This window comes from Photinus pyralis, unplaced genomic scaffold (genome assembly GCF_008802855.1).
Source record: "Photinus pyralis isolate 1611_PpyrPB1 unplaced genomic scaffold, Ppyr1.3 Ppyr1.4_LG4, whole genome shotgun sequence".
Lineage (NCBI taxonomy): Eukaryota > Metazoa > Arthropoda > Insecta > Coleoptera > Lampyridae > Photinus > Photinus pyralis.
The window spans coordinates 13,794,245-13,813,739 of record NW_022170511.1 but is presented as its reverse complement, the minus strand read 5'-3'; the positions used below and the strand labels follow the sequence as shown (position 1 = coordinate 13,813,739).

Below are 19,495 nucleotides of genomic sequence, written 5' to 3'. Positions count from 1 at the left end.
ATGTGAGTCGGCAACCTTGTGCGAGGGTCTCTGCAATATTGCCAATTCGTTATGTCATCTGATTGGTCGAGCGTATTACGTAACAGACTCCGCTACAATCATATCGTTTTGAATAAACCGGACAGGTTCATTATTTTTTTGCTAATCAGCCTCTATTTTTAATTAAACTTTTACTGGAAATAATCAGTGGAACTAAAACAAAAGGGACCAGAAGTATCATTTCTGTTAAAGTGTTATAACTAAGCCGCCCACTTCACCTTCATCCGAAAGCGGCGTAATTCATTTGTATATAATCAGACTCCTCTGATGCATGTCATCTACTGAATTTAAAAAGGATCGAAAAAGTCTAGAAGTTAGCTCATTTGTTTTAATATAATTCAAAGATATAATAGAGTCACGAGAAAAAATCAATTTTTTACGTTATATATACCTAAATTTTGCATACAAAAAATTGCGAGTTCGAAGCAGGGGTTGGAAGCCATATAAAATAGCCGGTTCTACACTAGGTAGAATTATTTCGTAATGGTTCCGCTCCCGGCTCCACTTTTTTCGGTTTTTAAGGGTTTAAAATTAAAATTATTAATTATGGAAATAAATAATACACAAAATTAATTAAAAAAAATTAAAATTATTCATTTGCGTAAGCATATTTTTTTAGGTTTAATTGAAACTTTATTTATAGTTATACTTACCTCTGTCAATTGCCTGTGCTTTTCTGTTTTGCTTTTCTTCAGCAGCATGATACACATATTGCTTTCCTCATACATTCCCATTTCAACCCTCTACTGATGTTTTAGATTCATTTTCGGTATTAGCACTCTAAACATTGTATATTGGTTAAATTGATAGAAATTAGCAGCCCTGAGTAAATTTTGATTTTTGGTTTTTTTGAAATTCATTGCAAATTTTTCAACCCTTAAACCATTTAATACCTATAACGTTAATTTTTCACTTAACGCGACGCGACGTCGGAAGTGAATAACGGTTGGGGGGGGGGGCAAAAATCAGCAACCATGGTCCATGGAGTCTGAAAGGTCCCTCCCATGCAAAATTGTGTACGAATTAATGCAAAGCAGTGGGTTTATTAAGTGAAAACCTGTTTATTTAATCAATCAAATAATGTATTTTTCAAAGAAAAGTTTTGAAAAAAATTTTAAAAGTGTCGGAGAATATCTAGTTATATGCAACAGACCAACTCAGAGATACTTGACTCGATTGAGAAAACCATAGCCATCATAGATCATTAATATTTTATTTAAACCAGGTGTCAAATTCTTGACAGAATAGCTTCCTAGCTGAAACCAATAAATTGCCAACAAACGTACGTACGTACATACAGACGGAAAAAATAAGAAAGGTGCATCTTTTACGCATGCATTTTGTTTGCTTTTATTAGAGGGACCTACCATCCAAATTTCGTTAAAATTGCTCCATAAATAAGAAAGTTGGATGTTGCACATGCGCAACACTATTTTTTGCGCATGCATTTTGTTAGCTTTTATTAGGAGGACCTACCATCCAAATTTCGTTTTAATTGTTCCATAAATAAGAAAATTGCATTTCTGCGCATGCGCAACACGATTTTTGCGCATGAATTTTGTTTGCTTTTATTAAAGGGACTTACCATAGAAATTTCGTTTAAATTGCTTCAGAAACAAGATCGTTGCGTTTTGCACATATGCAACACAATTTTTTGACTTTGACAATTTTTTTCTCCGTTTTTTGATAATATAACCCGGCCCAATTTTTTGTAGGTTGTACACAGGAAAATAAGGTCTTCCAAATAATAGAATAAAAATTTTAGGTTGCCATTTGAAAAAAAAAAGTTCGATGCCGTTACGGCGCTCCAAAATTTTTTTTCAAAAATCCGGCCCGTTATTTTTCTGTTCGGTATGCCTAAAACATATATACAAAATTTCAACAAAATCCGTCGAGCCGTTTTCTCAGAAAATTGCCAACAAACGTACCTACGTACGTACATACAGACGGAAAAAAATTTTATTCTTTAAAAGTTGCTTAAAATGGTCTAAAACGTCGACATTTGATGAAATTTTGAAATGTTCAAAAAACGGCTATCGCAGTAGCTACCTAGCACATGCTAGGAAGCTAAAAATTTTATTCTTTAAAAGTTGCTTAAAATGGTCTAAAAACGTCGACATTTGATGAAATTTTGAAATGTTCAAAAAACGGCTATCGCAATAGCTACCTAGCACATGCTAGGAAGCTAAAAATGAAATGTATCCAAAAATTTTCGGCCTTTCCGCAGTTTTGCTCTACTTCTACACTAGCGGTTAGAAATGCTTCCAGTAGCGAAAACAAAATAAGTAGTAGCAGTACCAAGTTATTAAAAGAAAGAAGTGGTTTCTTACAGAATAAAAAAAAACGGACCCAATGGGAAAGAAAATAAGAAAACAGGCAAATGGTAACGGAAGTTAGAAGTAGAATTTGAAAATGTGTCATCCAATAGATGGCACCAAAATGACCTTGAACAATAGAAGTAGAACAGCTGATCGATGTTTTTATCAAAACAATAATAGCCTTAATTTACAATAATGGTAATTAGATGTTACATTTTCAGCGAATAATGCGTAAAATAGAAAACCCTATTGAACTGTACGTTTATAAAATCGAATCCTAATGGGAGACATATTATAAAAACCGAAAATGGAGTTAACCTTAAATTTCCTACTGCTCTTCCTCTCGAATTTCTCCTTCGGAGTGACTTTTTTGTCTCCAATAACTAACGTAACGTCTTTGTGCTCGGACTATGGTCAAGTAGAACACGCAATGGTTTCAACAACTGTCGATAATTTGTTAATGGATGACATTTCGCAGCAACAAACTGTTCACATACATTGCACTGTAGGGTACGATCTAGAGGGTCCGCCGAAAATCCCGTGCGTGAATGGCGAATGGGAGCAAACCGTAAGGCCTCGCTGTTTAGCACGCTGTGATCATCCTCCGTACATATCAAACGGACGTTATCAACTAGACGGCAATCAGAGTGACGGAATTTATAAGAAGGGCGCATTAGCTATTTATTCGTGCAAAGAAGGTTACCAGTTAACGCCGCCGGAGAGTCACTATCGCGTGTGTGAGAAAGGAATTTGGACAGGTGCCAATGCAACATGTGTTCGGACTGAGAAAATACTAGGTTGTAAACCAGCGAAGGATATTTTAAACGGTTATTATGTACACGAGACTCCTGGTGATTATGATGGAGTGTACAGTGTAGGGCAGAGGTTACATTTCAGTTGTAAAACAGGATATGTGTTAATTGGACCATTAATTCAGCAGTGCTTGGACGACGGAACGTGGTCACCGAAACGCCCCCCTCTGTGTTTACCGGATGCAAATGGTGAGTACTTAAAGAAAAGTATCGAGATAGTACATTTTTAATATACTATACCTAAGTTAAATGAGAGGTTAAATGGCATAAGTGGCTCTAAGTAGGTACCACACCACAATTTGAAGCAAAGACTTGCATTGTTAGAGGAATGCCATATTTCTCCATTTAAAGGTCCAAATAGATTAGTTTCTTAAATTTAGTGAGAGTTTCTCAAGGTGCTGTGCACATCTTGAAATGTATGGCATGGTGTCTCGCATGGTGTATGGTGACAGAGATGGTGACATAGGTACAAATCCCAGGTTGAAACCTTGATTGGAACTATTCTTTCTTGATGTATTTCCGAGTGTATTTTTTAATGTACTGGACGAGGTATTGGATGTGTTATTAACAAATGTGACAATGATAGCACAAGGAGATTATGTTCTCGGTTTGAATACTTCAATTCAATCATATTAATATTCATATGTCAGTTTGGCGGTGAGGAACAAGGATAGCGATATTAAAGAATGGCGCAAATTAGTTAAGAGATGCATTTAGTCCATAAAACCTCATACTACATCGGGAGGTGCGAGCAAAGTAGTCAGAAATAAGTTACCACCACCTTTATCATTTCATTTTGGAATTTTCTGTGGGCCGAACTGTGAGCTAAACTGAACAGTTATAGGAAAAATAATGATTGTACAATAAGTAACTTACTTCTGGGCTACCCTGTATAGGTGCATGAATTTACCCTCGAATTTACCATTAAAAAAAATCACAATCAACGAGTCAGAACGTTTTTTCGAATACTCCTGCATTTAATTATTATTGAATTTATACCTCCATTTATATATTTTCACAGGGGGTGCAGTGTATAATGTACTGTGTGTCCTATTTTGGTTTGAGAGTGTATCTCAGTCTCAATACAGAATCAATCTCGGAATCAATATAGCTACGTTTGTTTCTGAGATACAGGGTGAAATCAAAAAGTTTGTCTTTTTGAGATGTTATCATATCCTTGACCATATCCTACTACTCATATAAGATAGAGAAAATTTAAAAATTGGCTGTTTTAGGTATTTTTACATAGAATGCTGTGGCCTCGACAGTGGCATAGTAAAAAAAAATTTTGAACTACCTTTTCTGAGATTTGATCCAAAGCTGGTACTTTTTAAATAAATGCCTCGATAAATGCACACTGAGATGCACACTCTGTATATCTTAACGTAAATTTTTTGCATTCTTTTTTCTGATTACCCTGATGTTTCACAATTGTTGTATATACTTAATTATGAGCTTAATTATATATTATACGAGATATTATATTATATCATATCTTTCAAAGGCCGGCCCGTGTGGCGCAGTTCAGTTAAAGCTGAACTGTGGTGCTAAGGGTTCCTGGTTCGAATCCGGGTTCGGGCATGGATATTTGTAAATGTATAGTGGGTTGGGTTGGTAGAGTAGCCTTGACTGAAACCCCGGCCACTCAAAAATAAAGGCAAAATAAAAAATAAAATAATAAATAAATTTTTGAAATGACATGTTTTTACCGCCAGCCATTTTTGTTGATTAGTAGCGGTTGCGTTAGTTACCAACGATACACTATACAAAACAAAATCTTGATGAATTCATTGCCTACTATTTAAAAACCGTAAAATTAAGGTTTTTAGCTTTGGTTCATGGCGAGGTTCATGGCTAAAATTAAAAAAAAAGATAGATTGTGATACGTCAGTGTAATCAGGACAAGAATGCAAAAAATTGACTAAGATTTACAGGGTGTTGCTTTTAAAAATCACCAACATTGGGCCAAATCTCAGAAAATTCTACGTAAAAATATCATTTTTTTATGTTTTTTTTTCCATCTTAAGTACATGGGTAGTACCTCGGGAAGTACCAAGGGTAGTACTTAAGACGAGGGGTAAATCGCTAGGCAAAATCGTGTACACCAAACTTCATACTTCACGTATTTCACTAATGCTTCACGGACTTCATCAATACTTCACGCACTTCATCAATACTTCACGGACTTCACCAATACTTCATGGACTTGGCAAAAACGAAACGTTAATATAAAGTAAAATAAAAACATACTTTGTTTATACATAGAGGTAAGTACATAGACGAAAGTGAAATGAATCAATTTTTTTTAAGAAATTTTAAAAAAATGTGCTTTTGTTTGTTGCCCGCCCGTCGGACCCACTTCTGCGGTTTGAAAATGGGGAGGGGGGGGGGGTAAACACCCGTTCCACCTTTCATGGTCTCATCGAAATAAATTGGTTTGCACAAACTATAACGTTACCGCGCGACTCTTTTTCAAGTTCAGTTCATGGCGCGGGGGGGGGGCGTATTTTATCTTTCATGATATTCTAATTAAAGGTCTCAACGAAAGGAATTAATTTCTACCAACCATAGTCCTCTTCTTCGATCCCTTACCGTGATTGGATATATTCCCTTATATCTCCACAACAGATTGTTGGAAGAGTACTCACAAAGGGCGATTGGGACATCTTAAAGAAATATATCCATTGAGCGAATATCTCGAAAACGGTTTATCGGAGGAAAGTACTTTCAAAGGCAAAATCGATCGGGTCGGAGGATTTTGAATGTCCTCCTTCCTCCCATCAATACTAAGAAAGTAAATATCGATAACATGCTACTACCTTCTAACCCAACCATTTACTAAGCTATTTCGGTTTAAAAAATGGCCCTTTATCTTTATCTGCACAGGAGTTGTGCACCATTTATACTTAAGATTTTATAAGCTTCAAATTTCTGTTATACCTACCTATGCAGTTATACTAAATGGTTCACTTCCTATTAATGTAATGGGTCCTGTTACAATATATACCTATTTTATTAACAGATTGGATATCGGGCTCTATACCATATAAGTGTTCAATTCTTCTTTTAAAAATTTCATTTCAAAAAACAAACAAAATAAGCGGGAAAATATTGCTTAGGTCTTATAAAAGGTATTGTAACATATTACCAGGCTGAACCCAATAAGCAACTCTTAATCCTTTTACAACAGGTTGCATTTTTAGGGGATTATTTTCAAGAATTATGCTAATGGTGTTGTTTGTGGGATAGTATTGACCTCGGGATTGACGTTATAGTCGTAAATAACTCAATGGCGTGGCCAGAAACTTGATTTGGAAGGGGCTGATGTACTAAGTTGTGGAGGGTGCTGAAATTTTAAGGAAAACAAAAGCCGCTATCCACGTGACAAATTTTCCGTCTGTCGATTTTATTTTAATATACCTAATAAAAGTGTTATCGAAGTGTTATTTAGCTACCTGAACCTGATGGTAATAAAGGAAAGGATTTATTAAATTTTTAAAAGGAAACAATTTACGATCTTTGTACCTACACATAAATACGACGCAAGGACTATCAGTACGTCTATGAGTCGCTGTCTCATTTTTTTAATCTATACTTTCAGTTTTATTTCGCAGAAATTTATTTAATTTTACCTCGAATTTTAGTGGTTACAACCGTGAATTGAACTACCGTACGATTTTTGTTAAGGGATTTGATTATAAACTTCGCCACAATCTCATGCATTTTTCCAATAGTTCGCTTAAACTTCACTAACTTCACCAATACTTCATGGACTTCATCAGTACTTCACGGACTTCATCAATACTTCACGGACTTCATCAGTACTTCACGCACTTCAACAATACTTCACGAACTTCACCAATATTTCATGGACTTCACCAAAACTTCATATGAACTTCACGGACTTCATCACACTTGTACACCATACTTCACCAGTGGTTCACCCCTCGACTTAAGATATCAAAATATCCAAAAAAAGTCACAGTTTTCGTGTTCATCCTCTAGTTCAGAAATAAACGTATCTAGATTGATTCTGTTTGTGGTCTTAAGAGTTTCACAAAAAAGTGGCACAGGGTCACGAAAACCCTCGCGAAAACCTGAGCGAAAACCGCAAGTCCGAGCGCAAGTCTCTTTGAAAACAGCTGAGATACACTGCAGTCATGTTACAAATCCATATTAAAAAATCATAAGACAGTCAGGGGAAATCAGTGGAATTGATTTCGAGTCATGTCAGTATGTAGGTACTTTTTTTTCCCCAGTGAGATACCCTTCGGTATATACCTTGGTCGAGACATTGGTAGAAAAATAGCTCGAAAAATACTTTTATTTTGAAGCAATAATACAACACGGATGCGAAAATTGTGGATCTCAAGTTTTTGTTTCCCGTTTTGTTTAAATCAAAGGAGTAAAATAATGTCTACTTAAAAAATTACCGCATATGCCAACATTTGAGTAACTTACTTATCGATCAATTCTTTTTTAAACAAAACTTCAAGGGCCGGTTGGTAAAAAAATATTTGATTCAGGTTTAATCCTGATACTGCTGTCAAGAAACGTGCTCCTCAATAATCTCGCCAATAATGCTTTCTTTACATTATTCCGAGCATTATTCCTACTTGTTAGCGCATTTTTGCAAATTTATTTGGAAAAAGTAGCTTTTAATCTGTTTTTGGCTGGTTGGCTGGCTGGCTGGCTGGCTGGCTGCAAATGTGGGCGGGTGTACGTGTATCTACAAGGCCGTGAAATTTGTCAACCTTAGGGACATGGCTACATGAAGTGGGGTTGGCGACCTCTGGGCGACGGGCGTCATCCTCGAGCGTAGTATACTAACGTGAAGGTTTTTCAGTTTTTTCCTATCTTCTACTACAGTCTTGGTCCGATTCTTTTCAAATTGGTGTCGTCGGAAACTCCTGCGTGGCGGAATTTTGTTTTTTGTCCTAGGGGCTATATTCCCAGCTTTGAAATGCATTTACATGTACAGTATATTCAAGGAGATCCAAGGATATCCATGGAAATAAATCTAAGAATATCCCATGCATTACAGAGGATGTCCAAAGATGTCTATAGATATTCATGGATTTACACACTAAAGGGATGTTAGGTTTTCTTTCTCGGTTTGAGCCTAGGTTTGAGCTCTCACTCGGGCTGTCATACAACAGGCTGGTTGAAGTATGTAAATTTGAAAACCATCCTCTTATTATTGTAATCACTCAAGTCCTACAGTTACGTTAAGGAACAGCACTGAGGAGTGAGATCTGAGGGGGAATTCTTGATGTAGTTCAGAATGAGGACAGCTGGCGTGGAAGACGGCTACCATAGCTCTTTTTTTAATATCGCAGTTTTCAATTAGTGTAATTGGCGAGGTAATTGAGACAAATTTATTAATCTCATTATTAATGGTGCACATTTTTTAATTAATGCTCCACTAACAATTCATCAGAAAATAGATAATAATGTTCTAAAATGGCATTTAAAAGTTTAATCATGGATGTAGAAAATGCGCGCATTTAAAGCCTAATTGGTAGACGCTTTTGAATACGCGATAGAACGGATTAAAACAGTCTTTTAGAGGCAACATGGGATTCCTGAATGTACGATATTAAGAATCTTTATATCCCGCACGCATTAATATTCATTGCACGCGTTTTTGAGGAGATTTTCTGTATTTGTGTCGTAATGATGCGCTAAACTGTCTTGAATCCGGTCCTGGCGAATGAATTCCACCGTTGCGTTACCACATAAGATATCTCGCTTCCGCTTGCGGTTTTTATTTAAAACCGAATTTTGAGAACGTGAGTATCCATTTAATTGGCACATATTTACACCTAATAAAGTGCCAATGCGTTAAAGTTGTACGTGGAAATTTCGCAATTTTGAAAAGTGCACATTATCATTCGAATCTATTCTAACAGATGGCGGTAAAAAATGCGCGTGCGTTATCGGTAAGTCAGTTTTATTGATTCACCGGCCAGTTTCTTTTGATCGACCCATCAAATTCATTTTAAATAAAGTAGTGCGAGAACAGCTGAGTTTTTTTGTTATTGTGATACATAGAACAATTGAACGATGGCAGGACAAACAATCAACGATCGTTTACTTGCCGCCAAACACAGCTTAGCCGGACAAGGACTTGCTAAATCTGTATGTAAAGCCACAACTGAAGAATTACTAGGGCCAAAAAAGAAACATTTAGACTACTTAGTACATTGTACAAACGAACCGAACGTATCGATACCACAGATGGCAAATTTACTAATCGAAAGGTCACAAAACACAAGCTGGGTCGTAGTTTATAAAGCGTTGATCACTACTCATCACCTTATGTGTTACGGTAACGAAAGGTTCACACAATACTTGGCATCAAGTAACACGTCGTTTCAGCTCTCTAATTTTGTTGATAAAACAGGTGTTCAAAGTGCAGTAGGTGCTCGAACGGGCTACGATATGTCACCCTTTATTAGACGATATGCTCGTTATATCAACGAAAAGGCACTATCATATCGTGCTGTCGCATTCGACTTTTGCAAGGTGAAGCGTGGAAAAGAAGAGGGAACTTTGAGGACGATGAATTCGGAACACTTACTTAAAACTTTGCCCATCTTGCAAAATCAGTTGGATGCGTTGCTCGAATTCGATTGTACGGCCAATGATCTCACGAATGGCGTAATTAATGTGTGTTTTATGTTACTTTTTAGAGATCTTATTCGTTTATTCGCATGTTATAATGATGGAATTATTAATTTGTTAGAAAAGTATTTCGAAATGAACAAGAAGCAATGTAGAGATGCTTTAGACTTGTATAAGAAGTTCTTAATACGAATGGATCGTGTGGGAGAGTTTCTAAAGGTAGCCGAAAATATAGGAATCGATAAAGGCGACATTCCCGATCTGACGAAAGCGCCAAATAGTCTTTTAGACGCTTTGGAGCAACATCTAGCATCGCTCGAAGGAAATACGCCCACACAAGCTGTTAATAACCAGAAGAACATAAAGACAGGCGTTTCTGCGTTGTCCAGTACGAGTAACGCTTTCGGTTCTGCTGCTAGCAATGCGCAAATTGACGAAACTGTTAAACAAGCCGCCATGGCCGAAGAAGAGGCCGCTTTAAGTAAGTACAAGGCAAATGTTAATTCTCCAACGGCCGGTAGCACCAATCCTTTCTTGAGTTCCCCAACAAAGACGGAGCCTATTTTGGATCTCTTTGGGTCTGATGTCACCAGCACTCAGCCAGCTACCAACCAGCCGTCTAAAGCAATTGACGATCTGCTTCAATTAGGCAATCCGTTCGCAGATATGTTTACCACATCAGTTACAACCGCCGCCAGCGTGAGTAGCACTGACTTTTTCTCAAGCTCAAACGTAACAACGTCGATGGCTCAACCCGCCAACATGTGGGCTAACGGTTTTACCACGCAGCCAGCTCCGAATCTCTTCACAACCGGCAACAATTTAACGAATATGTTTAATAGTAACGAACCGTCAGTATTCGATCCAATTGGTGCAGTTCAGCAAACCTCTCCTCCACAGCCTCAGGTACCGCAACCAATGCGCCCCCCGCAACAACAGAAGTTACTAACCGGCGATTTGGAATCGAGCCTCGCCTCACTCGCGGAAAATCTCACTATTGACAGTGGTAGAGCTGCGACCATGCAGTGGAACTCACCTAAAAATCAAGCAAAACCTGCAGGTACAGGTTGGCAGCAACCAGCAGCACCAGTAGCTCCAAACTACAAACCGATGGGCCAACAGATGGGCGGTCTTCCTATGCAATATCCATTGGGCGTACAGCCGATGATGGGTAGCCCCAAGTTGAGTAGTCAGACACAGCCACCTAAACAAGAAGTCAGCTTCGATCCTTTTGGTGATCTATAGTTTAGTTTAGAGATTAGCTTAGACCCTTTTTTACTCTCCCTTAAAATAGGCACAATGTATGTTTTGTTGGCTTAAAAAATTGATTGAGGATCTGTTCATATTGTGGGAAGAATGTGCAATTATCATTGGCTTATAAATATTTGTTAAAAGTGATAATCAGTATTGAAATGCGAAAAATTGAAATGCTCTGTTTTAAATAAAATAATTTTAAGCTATATTTATTTGATAATTTTTATCTTATACATTCCTATTGTAGAATATAAACGTGATATTTTGTTTATTATTAGTAATTTATATAGGTAATTGTATTATTTTCTTTTTTTGAGAAATGTAAATTGTGTAACAATTTGTCTAACAACTTTTCGTGTCGTTTCTTAACTGCATGTGATCTGAAAGTACTATTATATTATTTATTGTATTATTTTTTTGTATCTGAAGCATATTGGATTGTTGAGGGAAGCTTGGAAGTTGATTTTGGTACTGAAACTAAATTCTGTATCATCACATAATGTAATAATTTGATATAAAATTATATCACATTGTAAAACAAAATTATCATGCTATAGAGAATTTCAATCATATTTATAATAAAAATTTAATGTATTTATAAATGTTTCAAATTCGAAATGAAGATAACAGGTACGAATATTATGTAAGAAATTCCAAAGATATTGTTAGGTCACAAATGAAGTAGGTGTATAATATATTTTAGCAACAATCAATTGTGTAATCAAGATGTGACAATATAAAGTGTATAAAGCTGTTGAATAAATTGAGTATATGCTTTTGTGTTTATTTTTGTCTTCTTTCATCTATATTTTTGTCAATCGCTGGACAACATAATGAAATTATCATCTTTGCTTTGTTTTTTTTACAGTATGAACTTAAAAAATCTCTATCCTAACAAAATTCTGATCCTGACAAAATTTGGAGTCGTTAAACATGAAAACTGTGAATGCAAATTCAGTTTTTTCAAAATGATTTTGGCGGCAATTTTTACTTGAAGTTGCCTCAGGAATCCACTTTGTATTTATTATTCATTTTTTGTTTTATTAATAAGTATTAGCACTATACAACAATGGCACAAAATAAAGAATTACAGGACAGGGCGAACATCTTGTCTGGAACGCTGGATACATATTTCAAAACAAAATTTTTTTCTAAAGAAACTCCAAAATTATAAAAAGTTTACTGCCTATGTACCTACTTTAAATTTGTGGTCAGTGGCTTACTTCTGCATGGTGAAGGGGGGCATATTGTTTTCATGGCAACTACTCGTTTTCGTTACATATTCTTAAAGAGTATACTTTTTTGGATTTTTTCAATACAAACTAGTGAGATTATAAAACAACTAGGTATTTTACTTAATTTTGATTCTAGGAACCATTTTAAACTTCTTCTGAACGTATGTCCTAAACGTTTTAACTTTTGATACACAGGGTGGGAAAGTTAAAAAAAAATCCGTTTTTTAATAACAGAGACATCTTTATGAAATTTGATATATGTCTTCTATGTATCAAGATGCATTTTGTGATATGCAAAAGATTTTATTTTATCTACCAGTGGTGTCTGTACGGCTTTTGCATTGAATATTTTTGGAGAAAAAATACTACACCACTGCTTTCTCTTAAAATAAAAATTATGTTTTAAATCCTCATTCATTTTTGAGCAAATTTGATCTTTTGGTTTTCCTTTTTCCTGAAGTAAATCGATTTTTATTTATTTAAGCAAAAACCGTGCGCCAGACAAAGAAAAACCAGAAAATCAAATTTGCTCAAAAATGAATGAGGATTTTATTTTAAGAGAAAGCAGTGGCGTAGTATTTTTTTCTCCAAAAATATTCAATGCAAAAGCCGTACGGACGCCACTGGTAGAGAAAATAAAAACTTTTGCATATCAAAAAATGCATCTTGATTCTTGATGCATAGAAGACATGTACTAAATTTTATAAAGATGTCTACAATATTACCTCTGTTATTAAAAAAACAGATTTTTTTACCACACTGTATGTCAAAAATTAAAACGTTTAGGACATACGTACATACCCCCTTAAATATTAGCATGCCTTTAAGGAACACCCTGTATAAATAATGTAGGTAATGTAATTATATAATATAATAAGCTGAAAGCATACATAACTTATTATATTATAAGAATTTAAGAACAATCCTCAAATTAAAGAAAATAGTTGTGTGTTTTATAATTTCACTAGTTTGTTTTAAAAAAAATCGTCATTCTTTTGTTAGTTATGTCCCTGGTTATGTGAAAGCAATTTATTGTATCAAAAATCATTAAAAATGTATAAATAAATCTATGCTTAAAAATTATTTACCTCGTTATTTACAGTGACGTGCATCTACAGAATTAAGAGGGCAGTTTTGTTTAATGGAAAGCGCTATTTTTAATACGGTATTATTAAAAAATGAAGTTTTTGTTAATATAACAACATAAAACACATAATTAAACTAATAAAATTATAAAATTAATTAACCATTTTCGTTAATTTTAAGTTTTTCTCTTAAATTTGATTATGTGTAATATAATAAGTTTTTATGGTGCTCCATCTAAAATAGTGTACTCTATGATAATATGTAATGAAAACTAGTAATTGTTATTTAAAAAAACATGCTCCTCTTGACCATGTTTGAATGAAGTAGACGACTGACAAATTCAGAGTATGTAAATTGCTAGCAAACTTTTTATTATTTTGGGTACTATTAACAAATTATTAAAAAAAAATTGTTTTGAAAACTTACCCAGTGTTTCAGATAAAATGTTCACCATGCATACTCGATTATAGTAGTACCTATTATTATTGCAGTACGTAATTACTGGTGTAGCTATTTTAGTGTAGGTATATCCAGTGAGGAGTGAGAAGGAGATTTGTTTTTGTTGGATTAACAGAAAGCCTTCTTCGCACCATGTTTCCACTAGATTTAAAATTCCCTACACCACAGTTGATATGGTCTCCTCAAATCTGCTATGTACCACAATTACTATTGTCTCACTTAATTTCCTCAGCAGTGCATCTACCACCAAACACCACAGCAGCGGAGAGAGAGAGAGAGTCGTTCAGCGAGGCTGTAATATTGTTGTTTTAGCATGTATCCGGTAGAATGTACTTTCTTGCTTCCATTTTTAATTGATTCTAGAGTGGTATTGTGAAACGCCCTCTCTATATCTAAAAACGTCCCTAGAGTCAGGTCCTTTCAGGGGATCGTGCTTTCAGCTACATCCACTACTCTGTGGATAGCAAGTTCACAGTAGTTTCCTGGTTGATAGGCACATTGGTGTTTACTGATGGGTTCGGGTCCCAGCACCTCATCCCTTAAGTGTCGCTCAATATGTTTCTCCATTAGTTTTAGGAAGTTCGGCGCTATGTCGCTGTCGTGGTCGGCTGGCTGTTGTTTAGTCGCCTCTTACGACACTTCTGCGGTAGAGTTATTCTTTCCAGACCCTACACGGATAAATATATAGAGAAGATGATACCACGAAAAGTTAATATTAACTCTAAAAAAATATGTACAATTCTGATTACCTAACGAAAAATCCGTCACCGGCCTCCCGTTGTATGTGGCATCAAATCACTCCCATCAGACTGCGGTATACACTGTAACTTACCTCTTAGAAATCGTATGGTTTTGAACGGTAAAAATTGTGGTGTACCACTTTCGGTCACTTTATAGGGCTCATTGTTTGCGGAATGTTCGAAGCAAGGGGCCCTTTTTAGGAGTTACAACTCTAGCTAATTGTTGCGTTATTGGAGATTTTCCAATCTATATCTAACAGTGGGCTGTGAGAGATTGTACTTCACCTCCTCCAGCTACTCGTTTACAGTTGCAGAAAAGCCACCTTCCATCAAAGCATGCGGTTAGCTGATGAATGCATGGATATAGGTTTGTTTTGGATTTTAATAATCGAATTTTTGAGGTAGGAAACTACAAAATTCAAGTGGCAAGAACCAAGCTAATGCCGTTAATTTGTTGAAGGTTGTCGAAGAAAAGAAATTAATCAAGACATTCAAATTTTGGTACTTTGGTGACCCCATAGACGTCTTTTTTATTAATAAAATATAGCAATTCTTTGTCATAATTTAACAATAGGGCATAACCTGATTAAGCCGCCTATGAAATGGCCTTTGCCTTGGTTCAAGAAAAGAGGTTTCGTTATTTTTCTTTTACACACCATAAATGAACAGTTTTTAACTCGGAATTCATGCGGGCGTCCCGCCAAGAATTATTTTCATAGCTAGAAGAAGAGTCTGTTTATTGTTCCACTTTTGGTGCACCCCATACACGTCACTATATAACGTCACGAATAAGTTTCGAGAAATGGTTATATTTATAGCCGACTATTTTTGCCACCGTTAAGCGCACTTCAAGGTCTAAATTTTTGGCAACAATAAAAGACGGCAGGTACCTACAACAAATTCTAAATATTTTTGTTAATATTGAATTCCTGATGGGATATTCGCAAGTTTTTGGCATTATTTGCCGAACATTTTGTGTGGAATTTGATTGTTTTTACCATTACCGACCTTTGTTATTATTAATTTTAGTCTTTCAGTATTCTTAATTATAGGTATTTTCCTTCCTTGTACGCCTCCACAGCTTTGTTTCATCTGGTGGTTTGGGTACCCAATTAACGTACATTTAATTTGATTTTAATAGTCGGAGGCAGTGCTTTGTAAATACATGTTGCGTTCAGGTAAAAAGAAGACGAACCTTTTGTCTGTTTTGCATTTCATGTCAAACGCCATTAGTTAATGAATCTTGTAAGGAGCGTGATTAATTGGACGGTGAGGCGTTGAAGAGCATATCTATCAAGAGCGTATACAAATATTACACCTAATTTACTTTAAGTCTTGTTAAACGTCAAAAGCCCTTGTTTAACGAGAGTGATATATGATGGATTCGTAAGGAAATTTAAATTAACATTTTCCTCATGATCCATAGATCAATTTATTGAGCGACAACGGATCTATATCAAGCAATACATGGCAAGATACAGGAACACTTCAAACGCGACGATATTAATAATGAATATTTGGAGCCCTCCCACGTTGTAAATGTATCATGAGTGAAGCAAGGCGGTAAAATCAAAGAGTGCGGCGCTTGTAATGTAAATTCAACTTGAGTTAAAAGTACGGACAAAATTCACGAAGGCGGACGTTACAGCATGTTACGTTTATTTAAGGGAGTATTGTTTCTAATAAAATCATTTCCTAATGTGCGAACGACTATTAATTAAAATTCAGGCGAGATTTTCTATTTAACGCTTGTCCATCTCTTTTTGCTGCTCTTGCAACACATGCATTGGAATATTTATAGAGAAACCTCCCCATTTAAATTGCATCTTACTGTTTTCTTAAAAGTTAGCAAGTCATTTACAGTCATTAAACAAAAATAAGAAGAGACTTATTTTCATCACAGCATGATCTGCGAACTTGATGAGCTTTCAGTCACGTATTATATTAAAGTGTAATTATTAAAATTTTCTCTGTAGGTGTAAATAGCTGATACAATAAGGTGCTGTAATGAATGAGAGCTACAACATCATAAATAGTGTATTTATGTTTTGGTATCGTTGGTAATCCTTAAATATAGAAATAGTGGCATTACCTACTTCAAGGGACAGGAGTAATCAGCTAGGCATAGGCATGGTCATAAAACATACTGTCCCTTGGAGTTATCGCCCTGAAACGCTTTTAAATTACTTCTTGTCAATGCCTTTTTAACTCGCTATTAATTTATTAGTTCCCGTACATTGTTTTCAAATTCCTACCTATGAAGTTTCTTAATGAAATAATTACAATGTTGTATATTTTTTCTATAAACCATGTACCACAATTTTATGCTTCATTAAGTCAATTAAAACTATGTTTGGTGTCTAATTGATTAGCTTCATTCATTATTCTTCACAAAAACGTAATCAATATAATCACTAATCAAGCTGACCTTTTTAGAAAGCACCGATGATTATCCTTGTTCATCGGCGCCAACCGTCCCACACGCTCTAACGTCGGTCGTTCAGGGATTTCAATCTTTGGAGACCGCACTTCCGGGAACAGAAGTCGAAATTAAATGTACAACGAAGTATCGTAACGCCCGCAATCCGTGCCAGTCGACAAGATTAAAATGTACAAATGGCCGATGGGTTGGAATGTTACCTAACTGTGGTAAGTGCGTGGTGAGTATCAATCGTAATCGATTTACTGATTGTGTTCTTTTCAGTTCTTGCCAGAGAATGTTCATCTCCACCCGTAGTGGCGCACGGATCCCCTTTCGACTTAAATCCAGAAACTGGGCGCGTTCGCTATCCAATTAACGCACAAATTTCGTATCAGTGTCTTCCAGGGTTCGAATTGCAGGGGAATTATATTTTGACTTGTTCGGCTGGCGGGTGTTGGACACCAATGAATCCGCCTGCATGCAAACTGAACAGTCATTATTTCTGTACGTATATTAATGGTATACTAAGTACCAAGAGATTTACGTTTTTTTTCCTTTCAAGTCAACTTTAGCCAATTTTAGTACTTTTTCTTTTATCCCTCCTCGTGGATTTTCCAAATCCATCTGCAGTTCTTACAAACGATAGATAGCAGGTGAATAGGGTACATCAATTAATAATTTTAAATAATATCATCGATGGGCATCGTACCTAAGGATAAGAACATATACATTCTAGTGCTATTCTGAAAAACTATTCGAGGTGAAGTTACTACTGCCATAGAGTAAATAACGTTGTATACTCTTTTCTCTACTCTCTCACGACTTTTTGGAGCTTTAACTTTAATAAAACAGAAGCGTTGCGATAGCAGGGCTGATATCATAGCAACTCGGTTGAGTTGTGTGCCAATGATTCCTAGATAAACAATTTAATTTTTCTAGTGTTTGAACCCGCTCCCTCCACCCCTTTCACATGGGGTGATTGGTACACTACAAATCTGGACATCAAAAGGGAGTTTCTATTGAGTTCCAACATTTACAGCAACACACACATTCAGGGGGATAAAAAAAAAGTAATTCAATTCGTAGCCTTTGTCTTTTTGCTCTTTCGTTTGTTTATACCTTTTGAGGAGAATTGCATAGGTATGTTAATGCAATAAGGAATAACAATTCAATAATAAAGTCAAATTTGAACGTTCATCGCTAATGCACATTGTTAAGTCGGAATAGCGGCAATACACGATTTTTTCTCAGTCCAATGTTGACGGGCCCCTCGCATTTTGTCTTCTACAAGTTACGTTTCCTATGAAGTGTCTGACGCGGTGCGGCTGACGCAAGCAATGCGCCGCCTCAATAGAAAGCAATGACCTAACCTGCATGCGGCGGCCGTCCCCAGTTGTATGCGTTTTATTTGCCACTCCGCGTCAGACGCTTCATAGGAAACGTACCTTCAGATGGGCGTAATTTCGTACCAATGTCCGGCAACATGCGTCACTATAGAGCTGTCATATGCCATTCGCGATACGCCATTATGATACAAGGAGAACTTCAGAACATACTGGTTATGATACTGGTCATATGATAGTCCTATAACGGCACTTATGGCATTCTCAACCAGTGGCGGCTCATGAGTTACGTAGCTGGTGAGGCTGGACATGGGGGGGGGGGGGCCCCGAAAAAATCAGTTTAGCTACAATTTGACAATTTCTTACTCCAAAAGTTAAAAAAAATTATTAATGCTTTTTCCTATATTTTAATGTTAAAGTTGACATTGAAAGTAAAAGAAGGTACCTTGTTACCTACTCGTATTTGATACACGACACCGGTACGTACAGTGTAGGTATACTGCCATGCATGGGCGCATTTTTGATGAGCATTGTAAGAAATTTTCCTTGTCAGTTGGGCATGTTACATAATTTTACAGGCGGTTCCAATCCAGCTCTAAATTTATTTGACAATTAAGTAGCGACTATTTTAACCGCGATATTTAAACCATAAATGTCACGTGTGAGCCAATCATTTTTTCATACCAGGTCTTAATAAGAGCTTTATTTTATTTCCAACGATTTACTTAAATCAGGAACGGGACGCTTCCACTACCGCAAAATTATATGAATGTTTGTAACATTTCATTCTAACATACATTAAATAATAAAACTCAATCGGCATACGTCGTTCTCCCCAGTTTAGATTCGCTGCTCCTCAATCGAGAACGCCCGACGACAGTCTTTCCGGAGAGATTGCATCGAATCTTTTCCGTCTCTTTTACACTTGAGCTGCTAAACGGACAGAGGCTAGCCTCAAATGGTTCCTTGTTCAACATACAGCACTTAAAAACGTATCGTGGAAAGTTTACGTTGTTCTAGTGTTTCATTATATGGAACTGTAGAGGCAGATGCACATTTGCCTCGCGCTTTCATACTGCGACGCGCAGCCAATTACAAAGTAAATTCGTGGGCAATTTTAATTTTAATTTGTTCTACGATTTAAATTTATGGTGGCGTTA

At 36.2% G+C, this 19,495-nt stretch overlaps 2 protein-coding genes across 2 annotated transcripts in view; both read left to right on the top strand.

Annotated features, from left to right (window-relative positions):
* The first annotated feature begins 2,496 nt into the window (after positions 1-2,496).
* LOC116167653 (sushi, von Willebrand factor type A, EGF and pentraxin domain-containing protein 1-like) overlaps positions 2,497-19,495 on the top strand; it is a 55,015-nt gene continuing 38,016 nt past the window's right edge. The window contains exons 1-3 of the mRNA XM_031483085.1: positions 2,497-3,358; positions 17,007-17,219; positions 17,275-17,496. Of these exons, the coding sequence (XP_031338945.1) occupies positions 2,665-3,358; positions 17,007-17,219; positions 17,275-17,496 (1,129 nt within the window). The 5' untranslated portion in view covers positions 2,497-2,664. The remainder of the gene's footprint in view (positions 3,359-17,006; positions 17,220-17,274; positions 17,497-19,495) is intronic.
* LOC116167654 (phosphatidylinositol-binding clathrin assembly protein LAP-like) lies at positions 8,738-11,834 on the top strand. The gene has a single exon (XM_031483086.1). The coding sequence runs from the start codon at positions 9,236-9,238 to the stop codon at positions 11,039-11,041; it is 1,806 nt and encodes a 601-aa protein (XP_031338946.1). The 5' UTR covers positions 8,738-9,235; the 3' UTR covers positions 11,042-11,834.

What these genes read in the sequence shown, in the direction of transcription:
- LOC116167654 (XM_031483086.1), top strand. Translation starts at nt 9,236, where the DNA reads ATGGCAGGACAAACAATCAACGATCGTTTACTTGCCGCCAAACACAGC.